Below are 27,029 nucleotides of genomic sequence, written 5' to 3'. Positions count from 1 at the left end.
TGTAGTCCAGTTCCCCTAGCCTTCAGCACAGGAAGACTACCTCCCATGTTGCCTTTAGCATTAGCAAGTGCTGGGGACTAGTATTAGCAGATTTGTAGAGTGAAGCCTGAAGTCCTGACATCCAGGTCGTGTGGACCAATCTCAGCCTGTGATGTAAATGAAAGGAAAGTTAGTAAGAGGATTAAATTTTGCACTCTTGACTCAAACTAAAACACCACTGAAGATGCGTTCCTGGAAGCAGCATACCTGGCAAGTTAGCTTGGTCAGCATTTCAAGATAGGTATTACTCAACTGCAAGCACCTTTTGGCTTGATTCTGAGAAGTGTCTGGGAAAAGGGTTTTTTTTCCTCACTTCAGTAACAGCTATGATTATCAGAAATCAGATTTTAGGAGTTTCAAGTAAGCCTCTGATGACAACAAGCAATTTTTTCAAACAATTGATTTAAACCTTTTGATGTTCTATTTTCTCCTACAAAATACAGAATAATTCTCATGACCATAAGACAAATTTTTATTCCAAGCAGGCTTCATCTGTTACCCATGACATAACACCAAAGACCTTTCACAAAGCTGTTGTACAAGCACGCTACTACTGTTTTGACAAGAAAATGCTTTTAGAAGCTCACAGGAGACTGAAATGAAGAATTCAGAGTCAAAACTGGTAAATGTACATGTTAAGCTTACATCACAGTTATATGTAATTGCAAAACATAGTAACTGCCTTCAAAAGACACATGCTTGACTTTTCAGGCCCCTATTAGGACACAAGGGGTCTAATTCAGTTTCTACTAGGCATAGTTATCTAACTTAAAAGGAACAACACATTATGTATTAACATATGTGTGGAGGTTTTCCACTTGGTTGGTTGGGGTCTTTTTTTAGAGGGAACTTATTACTCTACAAAACAAGGTTTGGAATTTGTATATACATTATGACATATTTTCAGCCTGGCCTGAGCCCACAGATGTTAACTGAAACATTCCTAGATGATATTTGAGAAAATAAGTGTCTTAAGTACATAAATAAATACAGAAGCAAGGTCACACATAATTCTTTAATTATACTAGAATTTTGGTCCCGTAATCTTCAATATTTCCTCAGGGAAAGCCTCAATTAAGAGACCAATAGGTGTCTTGACCACAGGATGTCACAAGTCTGTATTCTGTGTTGTATAAGCCCTGAGGATGTCTCCAGAATTATTGAATTTGCTTAGCTATATCTAACCATTGTTTGTGCTACCTGTATATGAATAACATTGAATTTCAGTCATCCATAAATGAAAGCAAACACAAATACCCTTTAAAAGAAGGGTAGACATGGTGCTTGAGGATATGGTTTAGTGGTAGACTTGGCAGTGATATGTTAGCCATTGGACTCGTTGATCTTAAGGGTTTTTTCCAACCTTAACAATTCTATGATTCTATGAAATACATCTTGCATGTAGTCAACCTCCTCCCTGGCAGTAACTAAGTACAGAAATCTTAGAAAGTCACAAATGCAAAACATGGTCTGGATACATTTCTGGATAAAAAAAGTGATAAAAGAGAGTAACAGTATCATATTCCAGAAGACAAACAGACAAGAAGCCATTGTCTACATTTAGACATGTATATTTTTGGGCCTTAGATTACATGCTGTTAATTTTCTCTTATTTTTAATGATTTTTCCTTTGAAACAGAAATAGTTGCAGAATACCAAGCAGATTCCTTCTCCTCACTAACCAAAATTGTTCTATGAACCTTTCGTAACTGTTCAGGAGAAGACATAAAAACTACAAGGAAAAGATTAATTTTGCCCACAGGTTTAGAATAACCAGTAATTAGTTTGGGCAATTCTTCAATTAGCAAGGTCAGATGTTGATGATCACATTTCTGTGTTTCATTCCACCAGCAAAATAAATGAACGTCCAGCCTTTGTGACTCAAAGACTTCCACTCTTAATGATTAATTTATCTAGTAAAGCAGCACTGCCTGTCTCATATTATGTTGTGTTCAGGCTGATGGTGGAGTTTGGGTTCCTCTAAAGTCTTTCTTCATCAGAGAGACTTCCCAAATTCCACTGAGCATTAGACCGTCACCAACATCTTAAATGAGTTATTTGAAAGAACGGAAGAAACTGGCCTCCCTGCTTTATCTATTATTCCTACACTTCTGTTCAATAGCGGCTAGAAGCACAATGAAGAATTTTGACTTGAAAATGCATGCCTTTAAATTTAATCTTCAAGCTTGAGTGCTGAAACAGATTCCTCAGTATCTTAACCTTCTTAAGAGATTTAATTTTTAGAGGGCTGCTGCTCTGTCCTTTATGAAATTCAAGCCCCTTCCACATGCCTTTCACTCCCTACTGAATATAGCTACTACGTTCCTATTCCAGATACCTCATTTAAGAGACTGGAGTTAAGTGACATGAATCTGGGACTTTATGTGCTGGAAGGAAAAATACTGAAAAAGTATTTCAGCATCTGTACTTTGCGAGTGTACGTACTGTTGGCTAATGCAGTATAAATCTCTTAACAGTTGTGTTGATAAACAGCTTTTTTAAAGCAGCTCTAAAATTGATCAGTTTGACAATACAGACAGAATTGCGCACAAATTAAGAGTGCGCTACATTACTCTCTGAGTTACTAGCATAATACCAATGCCTACTGCCTCCTTACAGTTCTCCAAAACTGAATGTGTTGGGAAACATTGTACTGATTTTACAGCAACTGAGAGTTGTATGACAGGTTGGTAATAACACTCTTGCACACATACACTTGAACATTAACAGTGTGGTGAATATGAATACATCTTACTAATCCTATTTTATCCTCCAAATGCTGTAAAACTGAATGGCATTTCCCTTCTCCTTTTCTTTATGGTAATGTAAAATAACAAAAAAGAAAACAGTCAACTGAACCTCATCAGTGAAGACAAAGCTAAAGCATTCAAATCAAAAAAGACAAAGACACTTCTGTCTCCCTATAGTAGTGTTAAAGACTACTCTTGTAAGAACCTGACTTTCATAATGAAAAAATTGGTTCTAGCAGGTTGCTTTATTAGCTGGATAAGAAGTGAGACAATTTGGTATGGAAGGTGAGGAGTGAGGATAAGAAGAATCAAAGAAGGGAAAGATCATAAGTGTTCTTCCTTCAGGCCCAAGCTAGGGGGCACAAATCCTTCCTGATAGAGAAAGGGCTACAAGAAAAAAAAAGAAACACAAGAATGAGAAAAGGCCTTGGAGGGGGTTGCCAAACAGGGTCCTACTGGCGGCACACTAAACAAAGCAGGGAAGGAGACAAATTCTGATTGCTAATTAGTTTGCTAGAGGCTTACTGAGGCCAGGTGACCACATCATCTCCTTTCCACTAGCAGCAGTAGTATCTTACCTTCACTAGCAGGTAAATTTGTTTCTATAAGTTCTGTCTCGTCTGCTTCCCAAGCAAACTAGAGCAGAGTGAGGTATCTAAACATGTCAGCCTTAAAAGGGTCTCTTTTAAAGCAAAGGACAGAGACATTATTAAAAGTAAGTTCAGTTATTGAAAGAAATGGCTCTGTATCCCTCAGCCTCCAATGTCACTGTAACTATACAGATTAGAAAATAAAACCAACTCCCACGATTTATTACCTATTACTCTAATAAGTATCTTTTGTTCTTTCTAACAACGAATAAGGAAGAACGTCTTTTAAATAAGGTACAGACCTAGGCTATGATTAGCTACAGTGCTGATCCAATTTTACACCAATGCTAATTTAAACTGAATGATACTGTTTTAACATGATCAGGGACCTAATGAACTGAGTCTCATACCTCTCCTTACATCCTCTGTGGCTTCCTGAAAGCCCAATAATAATTTCATGTATCCAAATAGTTGCAGCAAAAATTGATAACATTACCCATTTATGTGGGGTACAGCCTTAAAAAAGTTGCACTCCAAACATCCAGAAGTGTTTCAGAACCTAAAATTACAAAAATATCTTTACAATCACATGGAATTTTGTTTATATATTTAAGGTTTTGGTTTTTTTTTTTAATTTGCCTTATGATTTTTTAGTCTTCCATGTGTGCCTCAAGCACCTTGCAAAACACAAGGTAATTTATTTTCCTCTGAAATGAAAGCTCAGCTCCAGCTGAAAAAACATTGCTTTCAAAAGCTGGAGTTGTGGTGAGAAATACCAAAAGTTTCTTTTGTGAGCTTTCAGATTACATAGCATATTACCATCCCATTCATTAGAAAAATGCTATAAAGTACATTTCTTTTTATAAGAAATATATACAGTTCACAGTCCATTTATCCACTCACCGTGACAGTACTTTAAAATTACTTTGAATCAACACAGACCAACATTGTTGACTGTCATTTACAAAACAATAAAAATACCTTATTTCAAGCCTTTTACTGTCAGCAAGTTATTAAAAATATTTTTCCAAAATTTCCCAACCCTCAAAATTCTATCTATCCATACATAGTGGGCACGGATAACAAATTAACAAGTCAGAGATGCAAACTGTTCAGGGCCAATTTATGTTCTATGGACTTCATGAGCTCAAAGTCAGAGCTGAGAACCCAGCTACAGCTCACAGTGCCAGCCTCTTGCTGAAAGCAGTATGTCTGCTTTTAGCTCTGAAAACTATAACCAGAAACTAATGAGCTTTAAAGATGCAAGTTCTACGAAGTCAGACCAGATGCCCCAGCATCATGCTGCAAACATATGCAACTGACTTGACATAGCCTTAGCTCAAGTTAAGGAAACTCCACCAGCTCTCACCTGCATTGGCCACAACAAACCAAACTGGTTTCCACATCTCCTCACGCTTCAGAAGAGCTGCATCACTTGTGTCCTGCACCAGAATGAATCCTAATTACTGTACTAAAAAAGACTTTTGCTTCAGGATATTCTCTTCTAGTGCAGGGTCAATCTAAATCCTTTCATCTGTCGCTTCAACCACGTTAATAAAGCCTTTCTCTGGAGGGATGGGAGGGGGAAGCAGCACAGATGTAGCCAATAGCTCTGTATGAAATCCACTTGCATTTAGATGATCTGATGCCTCTTGGGCAGAAGCTCACTGTGCAATGCCTCACAGTGTCCACAGTATTTGTGGTTTTCCTTATCTAGAGATACACAGTAGAAGAGGGAAAGTTGATCTTACATTCTTAAAACCCGAACATATTGCCCTTTTCCCTACATGTATCATGTATTACAGTCAGTTCAAATACAGAGACACTAAAATGTATCAAGAAACTACAAGCATAAAATGTCTACAGGTTTCTAATATCTTTTGTTTGGTATGGGATTTTTTTTTCGCCTCTTTCTGCCTCTCTCTCTGTTTTTTTTTTCCCTTTGTGCTGGTTTTGGCTGGGATAGAGTTAATTTTCTTCACAGTAGCTGGTATGGAGCTATCTTTTGGATTTGTGCTGGAAGCAGTATTGATAATACTGAGATGTTTTTGTTACTGCTGAGCAGGGATTACACAGAGCCAAGGCCTTTTCTGCTTCTCACCCCACCAGCGAGTGGGCTGGGGGTGCACAAGGAGCTGGGAGGAGGCACAGCTGGAACAGCTGACCCCAACTGACCCAAGGGATATCCCATACCATAGGACATCAGCACATAATGCTGGGGGAAGAAGGAAGAAGGGGGGGACATTCAGAGTAATGGCGTTTGTCTTCCCAAGTAACCGTTACGCGTGACGGAGCCCTGCTTTCCTGGTGCTGGCTGAGCACCTGCCTGCCCATGGGGAGCAGTGAATGAATTCCTTGTTTTGCTTTGCTTGCACACACAGCTTTTTCTTTACCTATTAAACTGTCTTTATCTCAACCCATGAGTTTTCTCACTTTTACTTTTCCCATTTTCTCCTCATCCCACCTGGGGGGAGTGAGTGAGCAGCTGTGTGGGGATAGGTTGCTGGCTGGGGTTAAACCACGACACCCTTTTAGTGTAAGTTTTATACAAGGAAATCCCACAAACACATTTATTCATTCCCATTTTTTAATTTTTTATTTTTCTGCCTGGTGCATTGCAAGACAGAACACAGAAAACCTTATTTTAGTGGCCTATGTACTGCACTTGATCTCTCAAGTGTGATCAAACAAAGTTATCCCAGGCCTAAATTTTACTAAAAAGACACCCAGCTGTCCCTCATTTGTATTTCATAGTTTCTAATCACTTAAGCAGAATAATTGTCAGGCAACTTAAGTATTAGCAAGTAAAACTATATTGCAAGAATGTTTCCACAAGCAGAGCAGGTGCTAAAAAGGCACCAATACCACATCCCATCAATTTCAGCGAAGCAGAAATACACCGTAGAATTGCAAAAGTTAATTCTAGACAGAAACTCCTCAGCTGGGAAACTCACATGCAGTTTATTACCGAAATGTCTTCTGCAACTGTTCTATAAAATCTACCCAACTTTAATCCCTTCTCTTTACACTGGTCACAAATCCACCTGCTACGGCTCTTGTTGTAAGCAGTGTCTCTCCAGCATGTCGAGAAATAGGTCTTTCTAGACAGTCATGGAAATATTAAAGATTCCTTCAGTTCTGACATAGAAATTTTGAGAGAAACTGGTTGTTCTGAAGCACAGCTACCACCGAAGGAGGTCACAGGAGACCACTAGTAATTACTGCATGGAAACAATAAGAAAAACCCTATGCATTTGATTCTCAGAAGGATGTTTCTTGCATACAAGAGATGGGATTCTTCTCACCTAACATAATTCATTTCATCATTACACACCTAATCTAGGTTAGTCAACAGACAGGTGCCTCCAAAGGACAACATCTCCTTTTCCAATACAGGTGCCTAAATCAGGTAATAGAAGTGAATTGCTTCAGGTGTTTGACTGGTTGTTTTGTTATTGTTTCTTCTGCATACCCAACTTCCCAGCTCTTCCTTCTTCTATAAAGCATAGACAGAGTCCCATAGAGAGGGAGGAGACAAGTTTTAATTCTCAGAAGCTGACACAGATTCATATTCCCGTTTCTCTGTTTTTTGGGATTTCTCTCCATCCTGCACTAATGTCTCACTTCATACTGTCTTCATTTCTGTGTACCTGCTTCATGTTGTTTTACCAACACTTTACACACCAAAACAGATATTGGGCATACACATAACATGCACATCTGCTTTGAGGTAGGATTTTGGAAGAATAAACCTTTTTCCAAATGGAATGCAGTTTATTTTGTCTTCCATCTATATTCCTTTTTTATTTCCATCTTGTTTAGGTGTTTATGATTCCCTTTGAGTTAGTATCATCTCTTAATTTTAACATGTTTATTTTTACTTCCAGATTATTAATTAATACGTGAAATACTGCAAGCTCTAACCCAGATCCTTGCAGCATCTGCCTCCCTAAAATATGATGTTATAAACCTTTTGTTTACAGCTACTGATTCCTGTGGTAACTTATCTGCCAAAACCATTTTCTACATAACTTTGAAATAATTTTGCAACACTTAAATATCAAAACCACTTTTGTAGATTTTGTATGCAATTAAAAACTAGAATTAATAATACTGCTTAGCATGATTTTTACATGAAATATCTCTATTTCTTTGTTCTCCCTGAGGTGAATCAAATTCATCCTGAGCATTTTTATCAGGTTAAACTGTACTCAAATTCTGTCAGCGAGGACCACATTATTTTTCATTATAAGTAAAATCAGGTAAAATTTCTGTCTATTAAAAGCCACAGAACTAGATGAGGAAAGGCCAAATCGTTTGATTTCAGAGTCCTTTCTGTTCACCTTTTGTAATCTCTGTCTTGGTGGAATTCTTGCATAACTCCTTAAGATCTTAAACATCCCCGTAAATCTTTGGCTTTTACAGTCTTGGATGAGTTCAAAGCCATCTTATGAAGCTGTTTCAGTTAGATAACATGCAAGAAATACAAGATTTATTTGACACAAGCCACATTTATATCTATACCTTCTCTCTGTCCATTCTAAGGTCATTGCAGATGAGGTGAATTTTTGTGCAGAAGTAAAGACACCAAATTCTTGACAACAGAAGGAATAAAAAGGCCTTATTTCCATGTAATTCACTGATAATTTAGCTGTAACTTCTCAAGTGAATTCTCACTTGATTCCTGTTTTCCAAAGTATTTCCTTACTTTAAATAAAGTAGAATTTGGAAATCTTGCAAGTATAAACTGTAGATCGTTGATTTAATTACAGCCCAGGGTGAAACAGATTTTCCCAACCCAATATATCTTTTTGTGGAGACAAATATTATAATTTATTTAAAACACAATGTTTATTGCAGGTTTTGCCTGAAGTGTAGGTCTATGATAAACACAGATAAAATGAGGCCTGTTTCTTCCTATTCCAGACTAAAGCATGCAGATTGGATCAAATCCTTACTCCCCTGTAGTTTGCAGGTAAAATTCTGATAGAGGAATTTTTACAGTTCAAAAAGATTTCTTTGTATGTTCTACATACTTTGCTAAATAAGAAATCACCAAACCCCTCAAGGTATCCATGAATTAATAATACCAGTTTATACTACTGCAGGCACCAAAATTTAACTTCTTTGCTGCTCTAAGCAAATTCAACAGGGAGAATACATACGAAAGTTTCACAGACCCTCTGCTGCCACTCTGTTAACAAAAGAGTTGTTGCTTTTTTCTTCCTAGTTTTTTTATGTATACACTTTTTTAAAAGAAAAGCATGGCATTTTATGGGCTACAGAAATTTCAGTCCCCTTGTGGTTTTCTCATCCTATTAATAAGCAGTTCATACTCTTTATTTTATGACTAAATATATGACTAAAGTTATGACTAAATATAGTCTCTACTCACAGACAATAGTTCATTTTCAGACTAGAGATCACGAATAGAGTCTCTAGAGCACTATACTAGCAGCTGTCCTACTGAATACATCTATTAAAATTTTGAAAAGTAAAATAACATCAAAAATGATAGTTGACTACAGGAGTTGCAGAAGAGCCTCACAAACACAGGGTTAAAAAGACAAAGATCCGTGTAGATAAGTGTGATATAATGTACTTTAAACGAGCAAATCTAAATTTTCCATACACACTGACAGAATCTGAAATTGCTCAAGGAAGAAATCTTGGAGCTATAAAATACACAATGAAGACAGCAGTGAGACAGCTAGATACAGGACACCTAAGCAACAAATGCAGAACAAATGAAAAAACCTCTCTATATCACAACCATAAGTCTATGATTCACCCAGAGCACTGTATACAGCATGCAGCTATGGTTCCCCCTCCCCCTTAAGCAGAGTCTAATTGAACTGAAAAAAGGTATACTAAAAAGCAACAATAATAATCAATCAGGATAAAAGCTTCTATGCAAGAAGTAACAAAATAAAGTATAACTCTCCAAGTCCAACAGACACAGCTAAGATGGGAACATGAGATAACTTTGCGAGAGATTAAAATATTGGGATTTAAGTGTTCACTGGTGTGCCATTTGTGTAAACTCGCTATATAGTCCATCAACAGAGATCCAGTCAGCAAAACAGAGAGACCCAAGAGCGATTCAGCTCGCTGAGGCAGACACTGAGGTCCCAAATCATTTGCTTGGTCTCACACATCTGGTGCCATTTAAGATGCCATAGGCACCTGAAACATCCACACAGGAATTGACAAATATGCCACAGGCTTTGCAGGATAATCAAGTTTTCCCAGAACCAGGCAGATTAACCTCAGATCTCAAATGACATTAGTTTTAGATAGTTCATGAAACTGAGTTCAGTCCCTAATGGTTGGCCTACTACATTACTCTCTAGGCTTTGCTGATTACATTGGCTGCTTGGACATACAGTACGCATGAAGAACAGTGAATTAAAGTATCCAAATCTCAAACTGGGACTCATCCACACCATCCCTACAGTCAAAAGTATAATGGAGAAGATAAATACCAAGTGATTGTTCATCATCTTTTTCTATATATGAACTACAAAACAGCTAAGAGGTGGCAGGTTAAGATAAACAGAAGACAGGTTATCATGTTATATTCAGCTAAGTACAGACGCCCTGTCACAGGAGTCTGTAACACTAAAAGGTCACAATGATTCAAGAAGTGATTGGACAAATTTATTGAAGAAAAATCCTGTCAGGGCTATTAAGTACTAAGATACCTTGGAGTCTCTGGAAAACTTGCACAAATTAGTGGAGGCAGGGAGAATACTTCACACAACTGCACAGGAGACATGCCATATTCCTGTAACATTCTCAGCACCATCAGAGGCAAGCTACTGGCTCAGATGGACCTCAACATACTGTGTTTTTTAAAAGATTTTTTTTCTCCAGTTTCTCTCCTCCTGTTCAAAGTAGTATTGTAGCAGCCAGAATCTACACATTGTTATGGAGTTAAAGGGCTACCTATTAATACACATCATGATACTAATCTATTACTCATGTAGCCATGTAATTTTCACCCATTAGAGGTAGACTGAACACAGCCATTACTGACATTCCCATTTCAGGAAGACATTCTTGTTAAGTGTATGCATATTAAGCATGTGCTGGACACCGCCTGAGACTGTATCGACGATCACAAAACCAAGAAAATTGGACAACCATTTATCATCAGAAAAAAGTGGAAACAGCCTGGGAAATTTAAATTGGTCTGAATATAGAGAGAGCAGGTCTCTGAGCAACCTGATCTAGTTTAAGATGTCCCTGCTCATTGCAGGGGACTTGGACTAGGTGACCTCTAAAGGTCCCTTCCAACTCAAAGCAGTCTATGATTCTATGATAAGGGCCTAGTCCAAATATTAATGTTTAGGCTAATTTTTAATAATGCTTCACTTTTTAATTTTTAAGCATTAACATTTAAAGTGTTAAGCCCCACAAGTCCCTGACAGCACCTTGTTTATACCATGAACAGTGATTGCACTGGATGACCAAGAGGCACTTGTCACTACCCAGACCTGACTCTACTCCCTGACCTCAGGCTGGCTGTCTGGGTGCACAAGGGGGCAGGGACCTGTACTGTTCTGCAATACACACCCCTCATCTCAAAAATCAGGGTACAAGGACTGTAAGGTGCATTGCCAGGAGCGTAGCGGCAATGCACTGTAGTTACACTGCAATGTCCTGTAGTTTTGAGACAATGCATTATTTTTATGAAATACTAAGGTATATCAGCGTCTTAGTAAAAGCATTTAAACATTGTGAAAACATTTAAAAGTACCAGCTATAGTTCTTAACAGCCCTGTTATCAAATTTTAGTAGTTGTCTCCTCCTGAAGGAAAAAAGCAAAATATTCAACTGTAATCTTATATTTAGATCTAAAGGTAGCTCTTATGTAACCCTCTAAATGTCAGTGCACAGTCACAACCAAATGCTGTAGCTTCCAAACACAATTAAACCAGAAGACTTCTCTGGTAGTAACCTAAGTTAAAACTGTGTTTAAGTGCCTAAAGGTCAAATCATACAAAGTTCTGAATGACAGCTACATTAAAAAGGTACAGTCCTATTTCAGATTAATTTCACCTAGTTCATTAACTTAAGGAAAGAATCCCTAGTTGAAAAGAGTCAGTTTGTAGTTTCCTTATGAAAAAATGGCAGTACTTCCTCAGTAACAGGGTTATTTGGGTTCTGCTGCCTCCAAGCCCTTTGGAAGACAAGTGAATATACATGAAGTAAAATACCAAGTCTGAACCAGCTCAGCCCAGCCTGAGCTACCATGCCCCACTGGGAGGCAGGATAAATTAACTCAGTACTGTACTAACTACATTCACACACTTCCTGATGGCTTTAGGCACAAACAAGAAAAACTTGCATGCCTAGTTGTTCCTACTAAAAGCACAAGTTAAGGTGTATTCAGCACTTCAGAACAGACAGTCTGGTGGTACACAGGCAGGAAAAAAAAGTGAATTGTTACTGGGAGACAGCTAATGTGTTTAAGATCTGACTGTAGAGGTGGCAACCCAGGTAGTTCTACCTCACTGTTAACAGCTGTTTAATAAGACATAATACTCTTTTACCTAAAGAAGATGTGACTTCAGGGAAAAAATAACAGGATACTTTATAGGAAAAAATATTTCATATACCATACACAATGATGAAGTGCTCAAAAGCCTAAATACATAGCTTTAGAATATTTAAGTGAGAATGTCTTAAGCTGAGTTGGCATTGACTTCTAACCTTGAGTATAATTTTCTCAATTATAAAATACTGGCATCTACATACTGGTTAAAGAACATGTTAGGAGAGAGGTATGGCTATAATGTCACAGAAAAGGGTACTTTTATACATTACCCATGAAGAAAAGATAGAACATGAAAAAAGCATAACCTTGCAATTTTCTTTTGTGCAATTAAGGGATCACTAGATATTTCATTACCTATTGCCTTTATGCGCATAACAATGAAACACACAATATTTTTAATATAAACATTAACTAGGGTTTCTTGAAAAAGTGACTTGAATTTAGTATATAGTTTCCATTATAAAGTAGCTTTGAGTTGTCGATTACTAAGGCTGTCAGATTTTCTGCAAAATTGGCATAGTCAGTGACAAATCTGTATGGTAAGAAGATAATTTCAATACCTAGATATCACTCTTATACCTTGAATTAATTTCAATGACAATTTCTAGCCATCTAAATAATAAGATTCTGGGTTCCTTCCTAATAGAAATAGTGGCTTTAACAGCGCTTTCAACAATCAACACAATTATATGACACTGCATATGGATTGTATGAACCAGGAGTTCCCTTTTACTTCTGTAAGGAAAACTTAGTGATGACAAGATAAGAAATCTTAGTCTGCACATTTTTGTCAGCTGGCAGGCAAAAATAATGCTAGCTTTGAAATCTTGATAGAAAATTGTATATAAAAATCATGGCAACAAATATATCATCACATCAAGTACATGGGGATATTGATAACTGACTTTGTTAGTATATAATACAAGCAGCTTTATAAAAAGATTCCTTCTCTTTGCCTATATGGAAACCAGTTTTTATATTCCTTGCCCAAAGGAAAAATATTGTTGCTCCGAAAGCATGATCCTAGTTTTTATGCTGTTGCATTTTGCTTCACTTCTGTAGAATACTGAATACCTCTCTAGAGAGCTGAGATCAAAAAGCCTCAAGCACACAGGAGAGCTCTGGGAGCATAACAACTAACTGCACATCAGCTGAGACACTGTGAACATTGGTTACTGATCACTGTTAACACATCACAGTAAATAAGGTCAATAAACTTAGCTTAAACTATGTGAAAAAGGCAACGTATTTCAACTAGAAACATGAGTAGACAACAGGAGTGCTCCATTACAGTTGCTCAGCTGATAGGCACTTCCAGAGTAAGCCATTAGAATTTAATCATATTTCATTCTTAAACCTATCAGCCATTTTTTAAAATGGCAAATAAAACAGGAAAGGTTAAAAGATCTAATATACAGCCAGGCTGCAAAACACTGGAGTGGTGTAAACAGTCTATGCCCTCACACTCATACCAGGCCACTTGCTAATTCTTCTGTAAATTTCTACCCATTGAGCAAAGCTAACAGAACTAAATATGAGCCTATATCTCATATACTTCTGTGCAAAAGTCAGACATCCTTCCTCAAATAACTAACAAAAGTTGGTTTTGCTTATCTGGCTGATTTTCCACTGAAGCTTATTAAATAATGTTAATATTTTCTACCCTGCTGACTGAGCTGAGGGGCAATAAACCTCCCAGTGACTGGTGCTGATAAGCAGCCAGTGTGTGTAACATTTTCAGCTGCTCCACATAGAGTCATTAAGGAACATCTGCCTATGCTGCTGTTTCTAGAAGAGGTACACACTTGCTCCCCTTTGACATTTCTTTCCCCTGAAGTAAAAAAGGGTTCTTAATTGCATTTTACCAGCAATTAACTTTTCCCTGCAACAGCACTCTCCTTCTGTTAAGACTGACAGTATCCAACATACATACACAAAATTCTTGCAGACTGCTTGATTTTTTGACTAACAATCTACTTGACCCAAAATACTGCAATTTAAAAAGTGCTTCTTACAAGAAGGCTCCCAAATTCCCAATATAAAGTCAGATGAACCCCTAAGGAAAATGAGTTTGAGAGTAACTATCTACTCTCATTAAAAACATTCCTCCATTTGTATCCAAGAATTTGTCTCTAAGAAGGAAAGACAACTGTTTTGTGGTTCTCTAATCACCAGGTAATGTCACCACCCTAGTTATTTGTATTAGGCTTGGTTCCAGAACTGCAGTCCAGACCAGCAGGTTTGGTTTGATCTCCACTGGCAGAGGTGTGAAAAGAGGCCTGAGTAACACGGATATCTGTAGCGTATCTAGTTCTTGCCAGCCCTGCCTGAACTGCCTTTTCAATGAAAGCTGATCCACTCTCCTCAGCGCTCTTCAAGAGTTCACCCGCATTTCTCATCCTATGTCAAGTAAAAATGACTGTCCCAAGAACCGATTAGCACATGAAAATCCTGTAATAGCCAATGGATGTTAGAAATCCCTATGTAGAGGGAGCAAGGAGTGATACCCAAGGCATCTTATAAAAGTCACCATGCATTTTAAATTCCATGTTATTGCTAAACAGATCAGAAATACAAAGAATTGGCAAGCACAAAACAGCATGCCAAGGGTCCCATGTCTGATGGACAAGTCTAAACTTAATTACTGGTACAAAGTTACACATTCTACTATAACCGTAAGGATACACTAACTTCAAGTCCCTATTAATTTGAATGCACTACTATTGCAGGAAGGCACATACCAACTAAATGCATGATTTGTATATGTGAATGACAACTACAGATGGACGTTCCCGTTTGCAAGGAGAATGCTTCTGGTTTAATTTCTGTAAGTTCATAAATCAAAGCATAGCTCATCTGGAAATAGCTGCAACATTATCTGATTTTAAGGTCAAAATTCAAAAGGCCTAGGCAGTTCTCCTCCAAATTCACCAATCTTACCAGGGCTTTTAAACTTTTTACTTGCATCCATGAGAACAAAAATTTTCAGTTTGCACTTTTTAATATAACCTTTTCTTTTTTTCTCCAAAAAATCCTGTGGTTGTCCACATATTCATTTAGCATTGTGAGCTGCGGCTTTAAAAGTAAAACCTAAACTGTACCATTAATAACAAAACCCTGCCATATTTTCATTAGTGTACTTCAAATGTGGGAAGACAGATATCTAATGGTAAACAGGGATCTGTGTCCACTTCTGCCTTGAAATGCAAAGGCCGCCTTACTTTTGTGGAAAGAAGGGGACAGAGCAGAACAGGCAGCCTGACTGAGCTTGCAAATATGCTCGTTGGTTTTGCTCACTGTGATAACTCGACGTGGAAAAACAATGTGTGTTCTACATGCTATCAGTAGAAAGAGTCAATCTTTGTGAGAAGGGCCAGGCATCTAAAAATACTGATAAATGGGCTACAAAAAGCAGTAGCTTCCTGCCCAAAGCAAACGCTTCTAAAAGATTGTAGTTTTGCTGCTACAGCCAAAAAGGTGCAGAACAGAGAAATGAACGACTGAAGGTATAAAAACTTACTATGTTCTACCTCTCCAAAACCAGAAATAGCGGGGCAGTAAAACAGGAACAGCTTTCAGGATCAGTGTCCTGCTTACCTACATGGATTCCCTATATGAACCCACGTCTTAAAATGTAACCAGCAGTTCGTGCAATGAGGGAAACTCCATCACCTCACCTTTGCACACCCTTCCTTTACCTTCAAGAGTAGGACGAGGCCACTACTGACTACGTAACAAAGAAACTGAATGTAAGTCAAACTCTATCCTACACCTAATCTAAACATTTTATATTAATTTCTCCTGGTACAATGCAGAGTGGATGAGTAATTAGATCATTATCTCCCCATCAATGAAAATCTAACATTACTGGGACGGGAAGCTGCAGCTGTATGTAACAACAGAGAGCAAGCAGTATTGCTTACCAGGTTAGAAACAGGAAAGGAACGCACTTACAGGCAATCTAAAGTTTGGAGGGAGTGTATTACAATTATCCCAATTGTAATATAGCCAAGAGAACAGTGATTCGAAAGGGAGCTCTCGGAGTTCCTAGGCTAAAAATTATTATAACAAATTTTCCATATAACCATTTTTCAGCTAATCTGGTCTCAGATTTTGCTTCTCAGATGCTCGTTGTTAGTACAGCATTACTCTACCCAGAATTTAGAAGGGAAAGCTTATGATTAAAATTCCAGTTCTGCCATGAGCTCTCTGCAAGTGTAGTGTTATTGCCAACAAAATTGGTTCTTAAAGGCCACATTCGAGACCAGAATGATTTGCTTTTCAGAAGTACTTTTTTGAGCTTCAGGTATAAGTTACCTTTATTTTGGATGACTGAAAAGTATCCAGAGGGGAACTTCGATTAAAAGTAATGAGCCCACCCATATTTTAACAACAGAAATTTAGCAAAAGCATCTGAAAAAAAAACTACAATAAAATTTTGCCACAATCCTTTGCAATGGGGTGATTTTTCCCCCCTTTTGCTGCTTAAATAGCAGAACTTTCTTCCTTAACCCAGAGATAAACTTTATAAAGAAAGATTGGAGTTTTCAGAAAGGAATGAGATTTTTTCCCCTTAAAATTTAGTTGATATTAGAGAGATTTTAAAAAGAATCACGTTATCTATAAAGGAAGGCAGAGAAATCTCTACAGAAAATCAGTTTAGCTTGAAAGTTGAAAATTCTGAACACATGTTTCTTTGCACAGATCTCATCAATATGCTCCAAGTCTGCTGTTGAGAAAAGGATCACCCAGAAAGAGGGAGCTGGTGATTCCTCAACTCTTGTTACCGTGAATTATAAGCTATCTATTAATAGAGACCCAGCTATTGCTTCTCCATTAGAAAAGGTAATACTGTTGTGTTTTTTTAATTAGTGATACTTATGGAAAAATTTTACTTAGTGTGCAAGATTGATTAAAGATAGCAAGCGAGTACCAAACAGAATATTGGGAACAACTCAGGACATCTTAATCTAATTTACAGTAATCTTTCATGTACATTTCACTGTGGTTGAGGGATCAGGAGTGTTATCAACAAAGTGCTTCTAAGAATTTTTTACAGACTTCATTGCCCAAACACATCTGTGTTCCAAATACTAAAAAAAATGGATGTTTATCTGGGTAGCTTTCAACTACTACAGAATGAAAATGTACCTGAGAGAGTAACAGACATATTCATGGGCAAAAAGTAAGGATCAGATTGTGTACAAATACTATTATACAAATATACAATCAAAGCACCAGTAAAGTAAATATTGGTATAGTACAATAAATATAGCAACTATATGTCTAAGTATAGGCAGCACTTGTGTATGTATCCATACATGATATACATTATCAGACACGGTCACCGTTAGATGAGAATCATGGCACTGTAACTAATAAGCCATTCTAACTTCAACATCTTAATGATTTCCTGTTGTTTGACCTGTATTTTTAGTCAGTGGTTTTTCATTGATAAAATGTCTTTACCAGTTGCAGTGAGGTTACAGAACATGTAAAAGCTGGATTAGTAACCAAAGGGAGGAAATATTTTTTTCTGACAAAGACGCAGCATAAAAATAGCTTAGAAGATAACTGCCACCTCCTGCAGATTTTCTCTTATTTCTTAACATGGTGTGGAAAACGTTCAAAATATTTTGTAGTGTGGCTCGGTATTGACTAAAAGTTTTACGAAACATATTACGTAATTTATACCTGCCTCTTTTCCAACTCCTGTCTTTCACGAATGTCATTTAAAGTACCTCTACCTATGCACAGCAGGAACAATTAAGTACAAGACAACAAGTAATATTGTACTTCAGTAGCACAGTTCGGCTGCAGCTTTGCAACGAGATTACTCGAGAACCTATGAAACGCAAATGAATTGCCGGGTTCGTAATTCAGGAAAAAAAGCGGGTACCAGCCCTGCCTCCGAGCAGCACGCAGACAAACCCGATGTCTTCGCAGAGCTTGAGCTCTTCTCGCTATTGTTGCACGATAATTAGAGCGGTTAAGTGCGAGACGTCGCCCGTCAGCCACAAAGGCAACCCGCTAAGGCTGCTCTGTCGCACCCGCGGGGGAACCGCGCGACGAAGTTTGTGCGCTCCGACGTTCTCAGCCTTAGAAGAGAGGGCCGGCTTCCCCTCCCTCCCCCTCAGACTGGGGCCGTCAGAGGCGGCAGCTCCGAGCCAGCCCCGCCGCCCCCGGACAGGGCAGCCTCACCTCCCCGGGAACGCTGCGACAGCGAGACTTACCTTCGTGAGCTGTGCAATCTTCTTGCACATTTTCATGTGCATGTCCTGATGGCATTCCTCCGCCAAGCTGCTGCGAGCGGCTTTAGATCCGTTGCAAGTCCCGGGCTGATGAATCTTGTTTATGCCAGAGGCCATTAGGCTTGAAATGTTTTAACCGAGCCTGCCCGTGGACGCCGCGGGTAGGGCCGCGGGCCGCCCCCGGCGCGCTGCAGGCACTCAAACCCCCGCGGCGCTGGAGGAACTTCAGCCCCAGCCAGGGCAAGCTCCGCCGCGCTCCTTTCGGTGCAGATGTCCCGATCCTTCAGCAGAACACACGGGCGAGGAGGCAGAGAACAGCATGTGCAAACATCCTCATCAGGATTTTTTTTTTTCCCTCCCCTTCCAATGGTTGAGCTTCCGCCGGGAGAAGATGCCAGCGGCTGAATGCTACGAATTCCCCCCCCAGGAGAGGCTGAGCCAGCCGTACAGACAGCAGCACAGACGTGGCTGCGGATATCTTCTAGAGATCGTCTGCAGATTAAATCATGTTACCGTCTTGGCCTGCCACAGGATTGCAGGGGGCATCAGAGGACGGTGTTGGCACCTTTCATACGCTCTGTTATTCTGGTAATCCCCTCTATGTCCGGATGCACCAATAAATATTTCACGAAAACCTTGTTCAGTTTTTGCTGCTCAGCACGCTTGAGCACAGCTGAGCCCGGCAGCAGTGTCCAGGATCCCATCCGCCTCCCGTATCCACAGAGACTGGTCAGTTCCCCCAGTTACACTAAAAGCATTGGAAAACTGCCAGAAGAAAATGACCTGCAATATTGTCAGGTTTTTTTTATCTGCAATCCGTTCCCTCTCTTCAAAGAGACCACGCTTCTACATGTAAAAAATAAATAAAAGGACAGAAAAAGCAGAACAAAAGGGCACAAAAGAGGCAAGCTATTAAGAGAATGGGGTTTTTAAAGAAGAATAGTTCAGTAAAGTGTTATGCAAGTAGAAAACGGTTAATGGACATGTTTAAAAAAGTCCAGACGAGAAAGGGGAAGGAGGAGAAGGTGAAGTAGGGTGGAGAAGAGGAAAAGGGAGAAGGAACAAGTAAGAAGCTGAGAGGTGCTCAACACCCCTTTGATGTGTGGCTGTACAGAGCCCGTGGGGCAGGCCGAGAGCCCCACCTCAGCTCACGCTGGCTGGCAGCCCGCCAGCGGGGACGCGAGGCTTGCCTCTCCCCCGTTCCAGGCAGGTAAGGCGGCTTTCCCATCTCACGTCCCGGCAGTACTTGCCATCCTCCTCGGGCAAGCAGCTTCCACTTTACTAGTGGTGGGTTTGAAACAGAGCTTCCTCAGGACTATCAGAATTGGGAAGGAGGATTATCCGGTGTTAGCTAAGGGAAGGGCAAAAGGAAAAAGGGAAAATCCTCAGCAAAAAAAAAGGGAAAATCCTCAGTGAGGGCAAAAAGAGATAAAGCACTGTTATGGATAAACACTCCAAGAGGAAAAAGATCAGGACAGAAGAATGCCTGCAGGCAGTAGGGAAGAGGATTGAGCAGATTTAAGAAGAGAAGACCTCGGGACAGAGAAACCAAACCGTTGAATTGCTCGGAGAAAAGGAGGAACTCTAAATCTCCAGAGGCAGAACGAATCTTCACTCCAGGAGTGAGAAGAAATTAAGACCTACTGAGAAACACAGTGTAAAAGGGAAAGGCCAGGAAGGAATACGAAGATGGTCACAGCTGCTTGGAGATGCTAAGCAGGGAAGTTTAGTCTAGACGGAACATTAATAAGAAAAGGTAAGAAACAGCCTTGTACGCAGGAATGACTAAGCAGAGTTTCTTCATCCACTGGCATTAGTGTCCAAGATGCTGCTGCCTCTCACTGAAACTTTTTCTATGACTAGGGCATAAGGGCATGCCTTTGTTTGTCAATTGTCTGGTATCTGATAAGACACATACTCACACTTAAGTTTAACTCAGTTAATATGGTTATAACATCTTCTCTACATTGTCATCACTGAGAAAAAAGTGTCAGAACTTAATTATATGTAAAATTTGACATGCTTGTTAGGACAATCAAGAGAACACAAAGGGCTGGAGCAATTTTCTAGCACTTTGTTTCCTCCGAAAAAGAACAAAACAGTGAAAATAGAAAGCAAATTAATAAAAATGTAAAAGGTTTTAAAAGTACTTATAATAAATTACTCATGTTATCGTTCGACTAAACAGATAGTAACATTCATGTTTTTTCTACTGAACAACAGAGTTCACTGGACCCAAACGCATGGCTGGGCACTTACGCTGGCACAGACAGAGGAGAGGAGCAGCGATCTCCAGGTACTCTGGGAAAGGAAAAAACCACCGAGATATTTTCAAGCAGGCTGTTATTGTATTTTGGGGAGTTAGAGGGAGAAACTTGAGGCTTTGGTACAAGACTGCGTGTTAGCAGAACAGAATTTGTCACTGCTAAAATATTCTGAGTCCAGACAAGGCTTGTTAGTCAATACTTCAATTGGAAAAGCTTCAATCAGACCTCATGCACCAGAAAACACAACCACCGAACATAAATTTATAGGTGACTCAAGCCCATTAGTTCCACCACTCAAAAAGCCCACTTGATTTCAATAACAGAATTTCAGCAGATAATGCCAGAGCTTTTCAATGAGAATTTGACATATTTTTTTCTTCTAATGGATCTAGGGTTCACCTGTAGAAAAAACGACAAAGCAAATTGTGCTTTGTGACATCCTTAAGTGTGTACTACACAAATGTGGGTTTTGTGAGAACCACATGGAACACAAGTAGATTACAGATGATCTTGAACTTGGGGCAGTGTATGGCAAAGATAATTTAAAATACAAAATAAAAGTTGAAACAGAAAACACATACACACTTCTGCTTGAATTATTATTGCTGCATTAGTTTTAAGTAAATTATGAGAGAAGGTGGTCATGGCACTACTATAAGTCTATGAGTAACTGTACACAGGTTTATAGCTTCACTGCACAGATGCATTAACTAATTTACCTTTTTATTATAAAAGCAAAGTCATATACGAGTAAAAGACAATTCTTCCATTTGTGGTACCTCCTGCTTCAGATGCTTCTGAAATCTTTGTAATACCTCTTTGCAGTCCTTCTAACTCAGCCAACTGTAGTATGCGTATAGAGTTTAGAGACCTTTGTTCTACAAACTTTAGTCTTCTCAACCTTTGAATTTGGAAAATCATCGCACAAACTATTATCATATGAGAGCATGTTCTTTCACTTTGATGGTGGATTCAGCCATTATTACACAACAAAAATTACATGTTCTGTTCATCACATCCTTCCAAAATTTAATGTTCAGGTCTTGTTTTTTAATACTATAACATTGAAGGAATATTTACTTTTCTCAATTAATGAAGAAATAATTAGGGCTTCTGATGAACTTTGACTTGGAATCAAATCCTTTCTTTTTTTTAGAGGCATGTGTGTGAGAACCAAAAAAATCAAATTACTTTCCTCCATCTACAGTGTTATAATGCCTTTCTCCGTCTGTCAAAAAGAAACAACTTGGAGCAAAATCTGCATGCAAAGTAACTAACTTTTGACTTCTTACCGTTTTTCTATGGTACCAAAGCAATTTGTCATTGCTAGGTTAACATAAAAGCACTCTTTCCTGTCACATATTTACTTCATAACAGTGACTCAGATGTCAGAAACATTCTCTGATAGATGATCAATCAATGTCAGTAAATCTTTAAAGGTGCCTCTAAGTCAACATCATCAGCATTGTCAAATGGGAAGAGGTACAATTGCGGATACAGTTATTACAAAATCCTTGCTGCCAAGCAAGTTAGCTTCAAATGGCCAAAAGAAATTTCAGGTAGGCTTTCATAATAGATAAAGTTATTAACACCCCGTGTGATTTAAACATCAGTATAATTTAAGTAAGGTGTGACCCACATGAATTGAACTCACCCAGTTTATCTCACTATGTCAACTGAAACCTAAGTCCATCAATCCAACATTATTTATACCTACACTTAAAAATCTTTGTGTCATAGAAACCATAGAATCATTAAGGTTGGAAAAGACCTCTAAGATCAAGTCCAACTGCCAACCCAACACCACCATGTCTCAAGGTGCCACGTCTACATGTCTTTTGAACACCTCCAGGAACAGTGATGCCACCACCTCTCTGGGCAGCCTGTTCCAATGCCTGACCACTCTTTCAGTTGAGAAGTTTTTCCTAATATCCAATCTAAACCTCCCCTGATGCAACTTGAGGCCGTTTCCTCTTGTCCTATCACTAGTAACTTGGGAGAAGAGACCAACACCCACCTCATTACAACTCCTTTCAGGTAGTTGTAGAGAGTGATAACGTCTCCCTTCACCCTCCTCTTCTCTGGGCTAAACAACCCCACTTCTCTCAACCTCTCCTCATACGACTTGCTCTCCAAACCCTTCACCACTTTGCTGCTCCTTCCTTGGACACACTCCAGCACCTCAATAGCCTTCTTGTAGTGAGGGGCACAGTATTCGAGGTGTTGCCTTGCCAGTGCCAAGTACAGGTGCACAATCACCTCCCTGCTCCTGCTGGCCACACTATTCCTGATACAAGCCAGGATGCTGTTGGCCTTCTTGGCCACCTAGGCACACTGCTGGCTCATGTTCAGCTGGTTGTCAACCAACACCCCTGGGTCCTTTTCTGCCGGGCAGCTCTCCAGCCACTCTTCCCCAAGCCTGTAGCTTTGTACGGGATTGTTGTGACCCAAGTGCAGGACCTGGCACTTGGCCTTGTTCAACCTCATACAATTGGCCTTGACCCATCAGTCCAGCCTGTCCAGGTCCCTCTGCAGAGCCTTCCTACCCTTGCGCAGATCAACACTCCCACCCAATTCGGTGTCATCTGCAAACTTACTGACAGTGCACAACATAAGACTAGCTACTATTAAAAGATCCGCACACCACAAATTTCAAGATGTAATGAAGACACTTCTGCTGCAAGTGTTTAATACCTAGGTTTGCTCCTTTGTTTAATATATTACAAACAGCTTCCCCAAAACACAATAAACAGAGAGCCCAATTCTTCTTCTATTTGTCTGAATACCAGTACTACTGAAGTCAGTGGGATTTATTTATCATCTTTAATACAGGATGGTGAAGTTAAACTGATCTCCCAGATTACACTCTTCTTCTGCTCTGCAGTCCAATAAAGCTTGCATTTGAAAACAGAAGAATAGAATTAGTCATTAACTGTCATATTATGTTTCAAATGACAAAGCTGTATCAATAAAACAGATTTCAAACTTCTCAAGTTAGTGTCAACAAATGAGGATATAGCCCTAAGTGAGATTCTGATTTAATTCATAAATCACTATCCTCATTGCTGATCTCCATTTAAATTCATTTTGGTCCCAGAGTAGCTTTTTGACCCGAGAATACAGAATTCAGAGACTGTTTTTTTCCATCAAACAGCAAAACAATTAAAAAAAAAAAACAACAAACCAAGGATAAAAAGTCAGAAGACTCGTAAAAGTAGCTATCCTGCTCACCTAATTCACTGTCCTACTTCCAATAAAGGTTTTTTTGGGGACTGAATGCAAGAAAAAGGAGTATGAAGTAGCTCTGCCACTGGTACATCTTGGGTTATTACATATATTATGTATAATTTTACATATATAAAATATTATATATAGCGACTTTATTATTTTCATTTCTTCCCACCTCATAAAGCAAACAGGATTTGAGAGTCCTATTCAAAAACCACCAGAAGTGCTAAATGATTTCATCATTGACTGAAAACAGTAACCATCCAAAAACATATATACAGTCTTATAGCTGACATACATACACACAAATTTTGGAGGAATGTAGTGAATAAAACCTCTGATTACTACTGCATATTGATGTCCCAATTACGGATGAAACATTACTGTGCTTATATTTTTAAGATGGGAACCAGAATCAGATGCAGCAGTTAAAAAAGCCCTGGGACACGTACTAAATAGGATCGCCACAACTATCCTTTTTTTTAACATGTTTTTTACCCAGTACTGACATCTTAAATTACCACAGAGTAACTGGCATGCAACAAGTTTGGCTTACCCTGTGGCACTGTGCATTTGCTCACACAACATGACTGACAAAGGAAAGGATCTAGAACAGTGGGTGAGAAGTAGAAACAACCAGAAGTAGAGCATAGCATAGTAGATAAGGTCATTATTTCAAAGGACAAGGAAGAAATCTTGAATTATTAGAGCACACTTCCCTCCAGAGCCTGGAGCACCATCCAAGGTTCTGAGTTTCACCACTCCTTTCCTTTTCAGGTAGAACCCACTGGCCACAAACTCTGGGCCTGTACTGCTGGTGAGGCCCTTGTCCCCCTGATCAGTCACTGTATCCATCCTTCAGGAAGCAGCTGGCCCTCACTGAGCCCTAAAAGTCAGCTCAGCAAAGGGCTGAAGGCTGAGCTGAAATGGGGTTCCTGGGCCCATGGGTAAAGGGTGTGGCTGGAGGGCCCAGGTGAGGCTGGTCAGGGGCCATTAAGGTTTAGTAATGCAGTCAAGGCCCTGAAACCTAACCTGTGAAAACTCTGACAGCAAACACCTGTGTTAGTTAAACAACACAAAACCACCTGGTATCACAGGGAGACTGTTACATTTTATGCAGAGGAGAGTCTAAATGGCCAACATTTGTGATCCTACTTCAGCATGTTACATACCTACACATGAAATACCAATTATGATATTGGGAATCTGGATTCCTGTAGCATATCCACCTTGAAAGTCAGTATGTCTAACTGGGTTGGACATCAATTTGTCATAACAGAAGCCTGACTTCTACTCTTATCTAGAAACACAGAGCCTAGCAGAAATATTTAAAGCAGACTAGAAGTAGTAAATCTTACATCCTGGTTGAAATCCATCATAAGGGACTACAAGGTATTCACCAGGGAAAATCCTCATCTGTAGATCTGAGATGCAGGTAGGCACAAATGGGCTACCAAACATACGTGAATCAAAAATATTTAAGTTTGCGTTATTAGTTTCACTTAAAATAAAAGTCCTGGGTTTTTAAAGCCACAAGAATCACAGAGTTTTACCTGTTCTTCTCTTCCTGTTTCCATCCTTTTCTCCACATCCCCTTTTCCTGTTTTGATAGTTGTCTTTTCCTATAGCGGAAAAAAGCTAATTAAGTTAATTTTCCAGTAAAAATGTTAAATAGAAAGATGGTTACACATTGTATTTCCCTAGAAATATAACCTCCCAAAAAACCCACCCAACTCATTGAGGATTTGTGGCTGATTATAATGTTTTTGTAGAGTGACTGTTTCTCCAAAATAGAATAAAAACTTTTAGGAAAAAGTTAATATATGTGATTCTATGTTACTATTGTACTTGTGTATATAGAATCCATTTCCAGCTCTCTAGGAGCAGAAGGGGATTAGGCCAGATCCATACATTTTAAAAGTTAATACAAAATACCTTTAAAATCAGGTATCTGTTTTACACATACACAAATGTATGGTAATGCAACACATTGGGGAAAAAAACCCTCTCTGTCACAAATTTATTTTTATCTATAGATTTTTTCTTGCAGCTGCTCTCCATTCTCCACATACAGCTCATATACACCCCATAATCCTTGACACAATTGTAAAGAGAAAATAATTCCATTATTTTGTTGATAAAAATCTGTTACTGCAACACTCAGAATATTCAGATCTGGAACAAGACTGACCCCTAGTGCTTATCTGTTTTATTTGTTAGGTGTTTTTTTCTTAGCCAAAAAATAACCCTTCTCAGGATGGGTCTTGCCTATTTTACCTACTGTCATTTGATGGTATGTCATCTGTTCTTACTAGATAACTATCATCGCTTGAGGTAGACACTTTCTTTAGAGCCCAAAAACAAACAGATGTCAAATAGCTTAAGTTCCTAGTGTCTACAGTTAACTACTACTGTTAACATTTCTGAATGCTGTCCAGAACCCTGTAATACATGCTCAGATTGTTTCCCCATAGCTAATCACTCCCCTGCCTTGCTTCTCATTAAATTATCTGTCCCTGTCTCACAGTAAGTTCTGTAACCTGTAACATGCCTCTCGAGTTTGAGCTCAGTTATCTTTCCTGTTTTTAATGAGATACAGAATTTATTACTATTATCAAGGTAAGGATTTTGGGGAAAACATTAGGTTCACAACAAATGATTGAAAATTTTGGGGAAATTTCCACTAGTGAAAGATTCGGTCTGGGCGAAACACGAGTGTGCATTCCAACGAGTCAGTTACCCGCACCATCCACCTTTTCAGCCCCTCCTTACAGCTAATGCAAAACGGAAAGATGTTTCAGTAAGAAACACACAGCCCGTTGGTTGGATTCAGCTTAGATAGTTCACCCAGGGAACTAAGTAAGCTGCTACTTAACCGGTTACCTAGTGAACTTGATACCCTTTATTACCTAAGTCTTTAAACAAAAAGGTAACTTTAAAATAGGCCAATGTATCTCGCTGTAGATTTTTTTTGTTTCATTGGATGATTCTCCAAAGGGCTCCGATTACTTTTAGACGCAGGCTGAGCTTTCTTGGTTTGCCACCCCAATCGCTCCCGTTTACAAAATGCCGCTACGCTCATCTTTACACATGATCGCGTCCGGGCAGGACTTCGGGAGAGCGGCTGGACGCAGTACCCGGGCGTGCCAGTCTGTCGCAACCCCTTCGCGCCGACAGCCATTCCGGGAATCCCTCCTCAGCGGTGGCGGGGCCGGCGCCCAGCGGGCATCGAAACCGCCGCTCCCACCCCACGGGAAGATGGCGACGCCGCGCTGTCCGCGCGCGCGCCCGGCTAAGGGCCGCTCGGCCCCGGCCCCGGCCCCGCCCCCAGCGCGCGGCGG

General features: G+C 39.4%; 1 protein-coding gene across 9 annotated transcripts in view; it reads right to left on the bottom strand.

The window, feature by feature from the left end:
- Nucleotides 1–26,976, bottom strand: part of FAM184B (family with sequence similarity 184 member B) — a 55,166-nt gene extending 28,190 nt beyond the window's left edge. For 4 of the 9 annotated variants that reach the window (XM_075091791.1, XM_075091782.1, XM_075091783.1 and 1 more), the window contains exons 1-2: nt 26,759–26,976; nt 25,242–25,310 (exon numbers count right to left, since the gene is read on the bottom strand). In XM_075091791.1, the coding sequence (XP_074947892.1) occupies nt 25,242–25,310; nt 26,759–26,869 (180 nt within the window). In that variant the 5' untranslated portion in view covers nt 26,870–26,976. Of the gene's footprint in view, nt 1–40; nt 151–18,175; nt 18,977–25,241; nt 25,312–26,697 lie in introns of those variants that run through there. The other 5 variants (XM_075091789.1, XM_075091785.1, XM_075091784.1 and 2 more) reach the window with 5 other exon arrangements.
- Between the last annotated feature and the right edge of the window lie 53 nt (nt 26,977–27,029).

Source organism: Phalacrocorax aristotelis, chromosome 4 (genome assembly GCF_949628215.1).
Source record: "Phalacrocorax aristotelis chromosome 4, bGulAri2.1, whole genome shotgun sequence".
Lineage (NCBI taxonomy): Eukaryota > Metazoa > Chordata > Aves > Suliformes > Phalacrocoracidae > Phalacrocorax > Phalacrocorax aristotelis.
The sequence above is the reverse complement of the archived record's forward strand: the minus strand, read 5'-3'. Positions and strand labels throughout refer to the sequence as shown.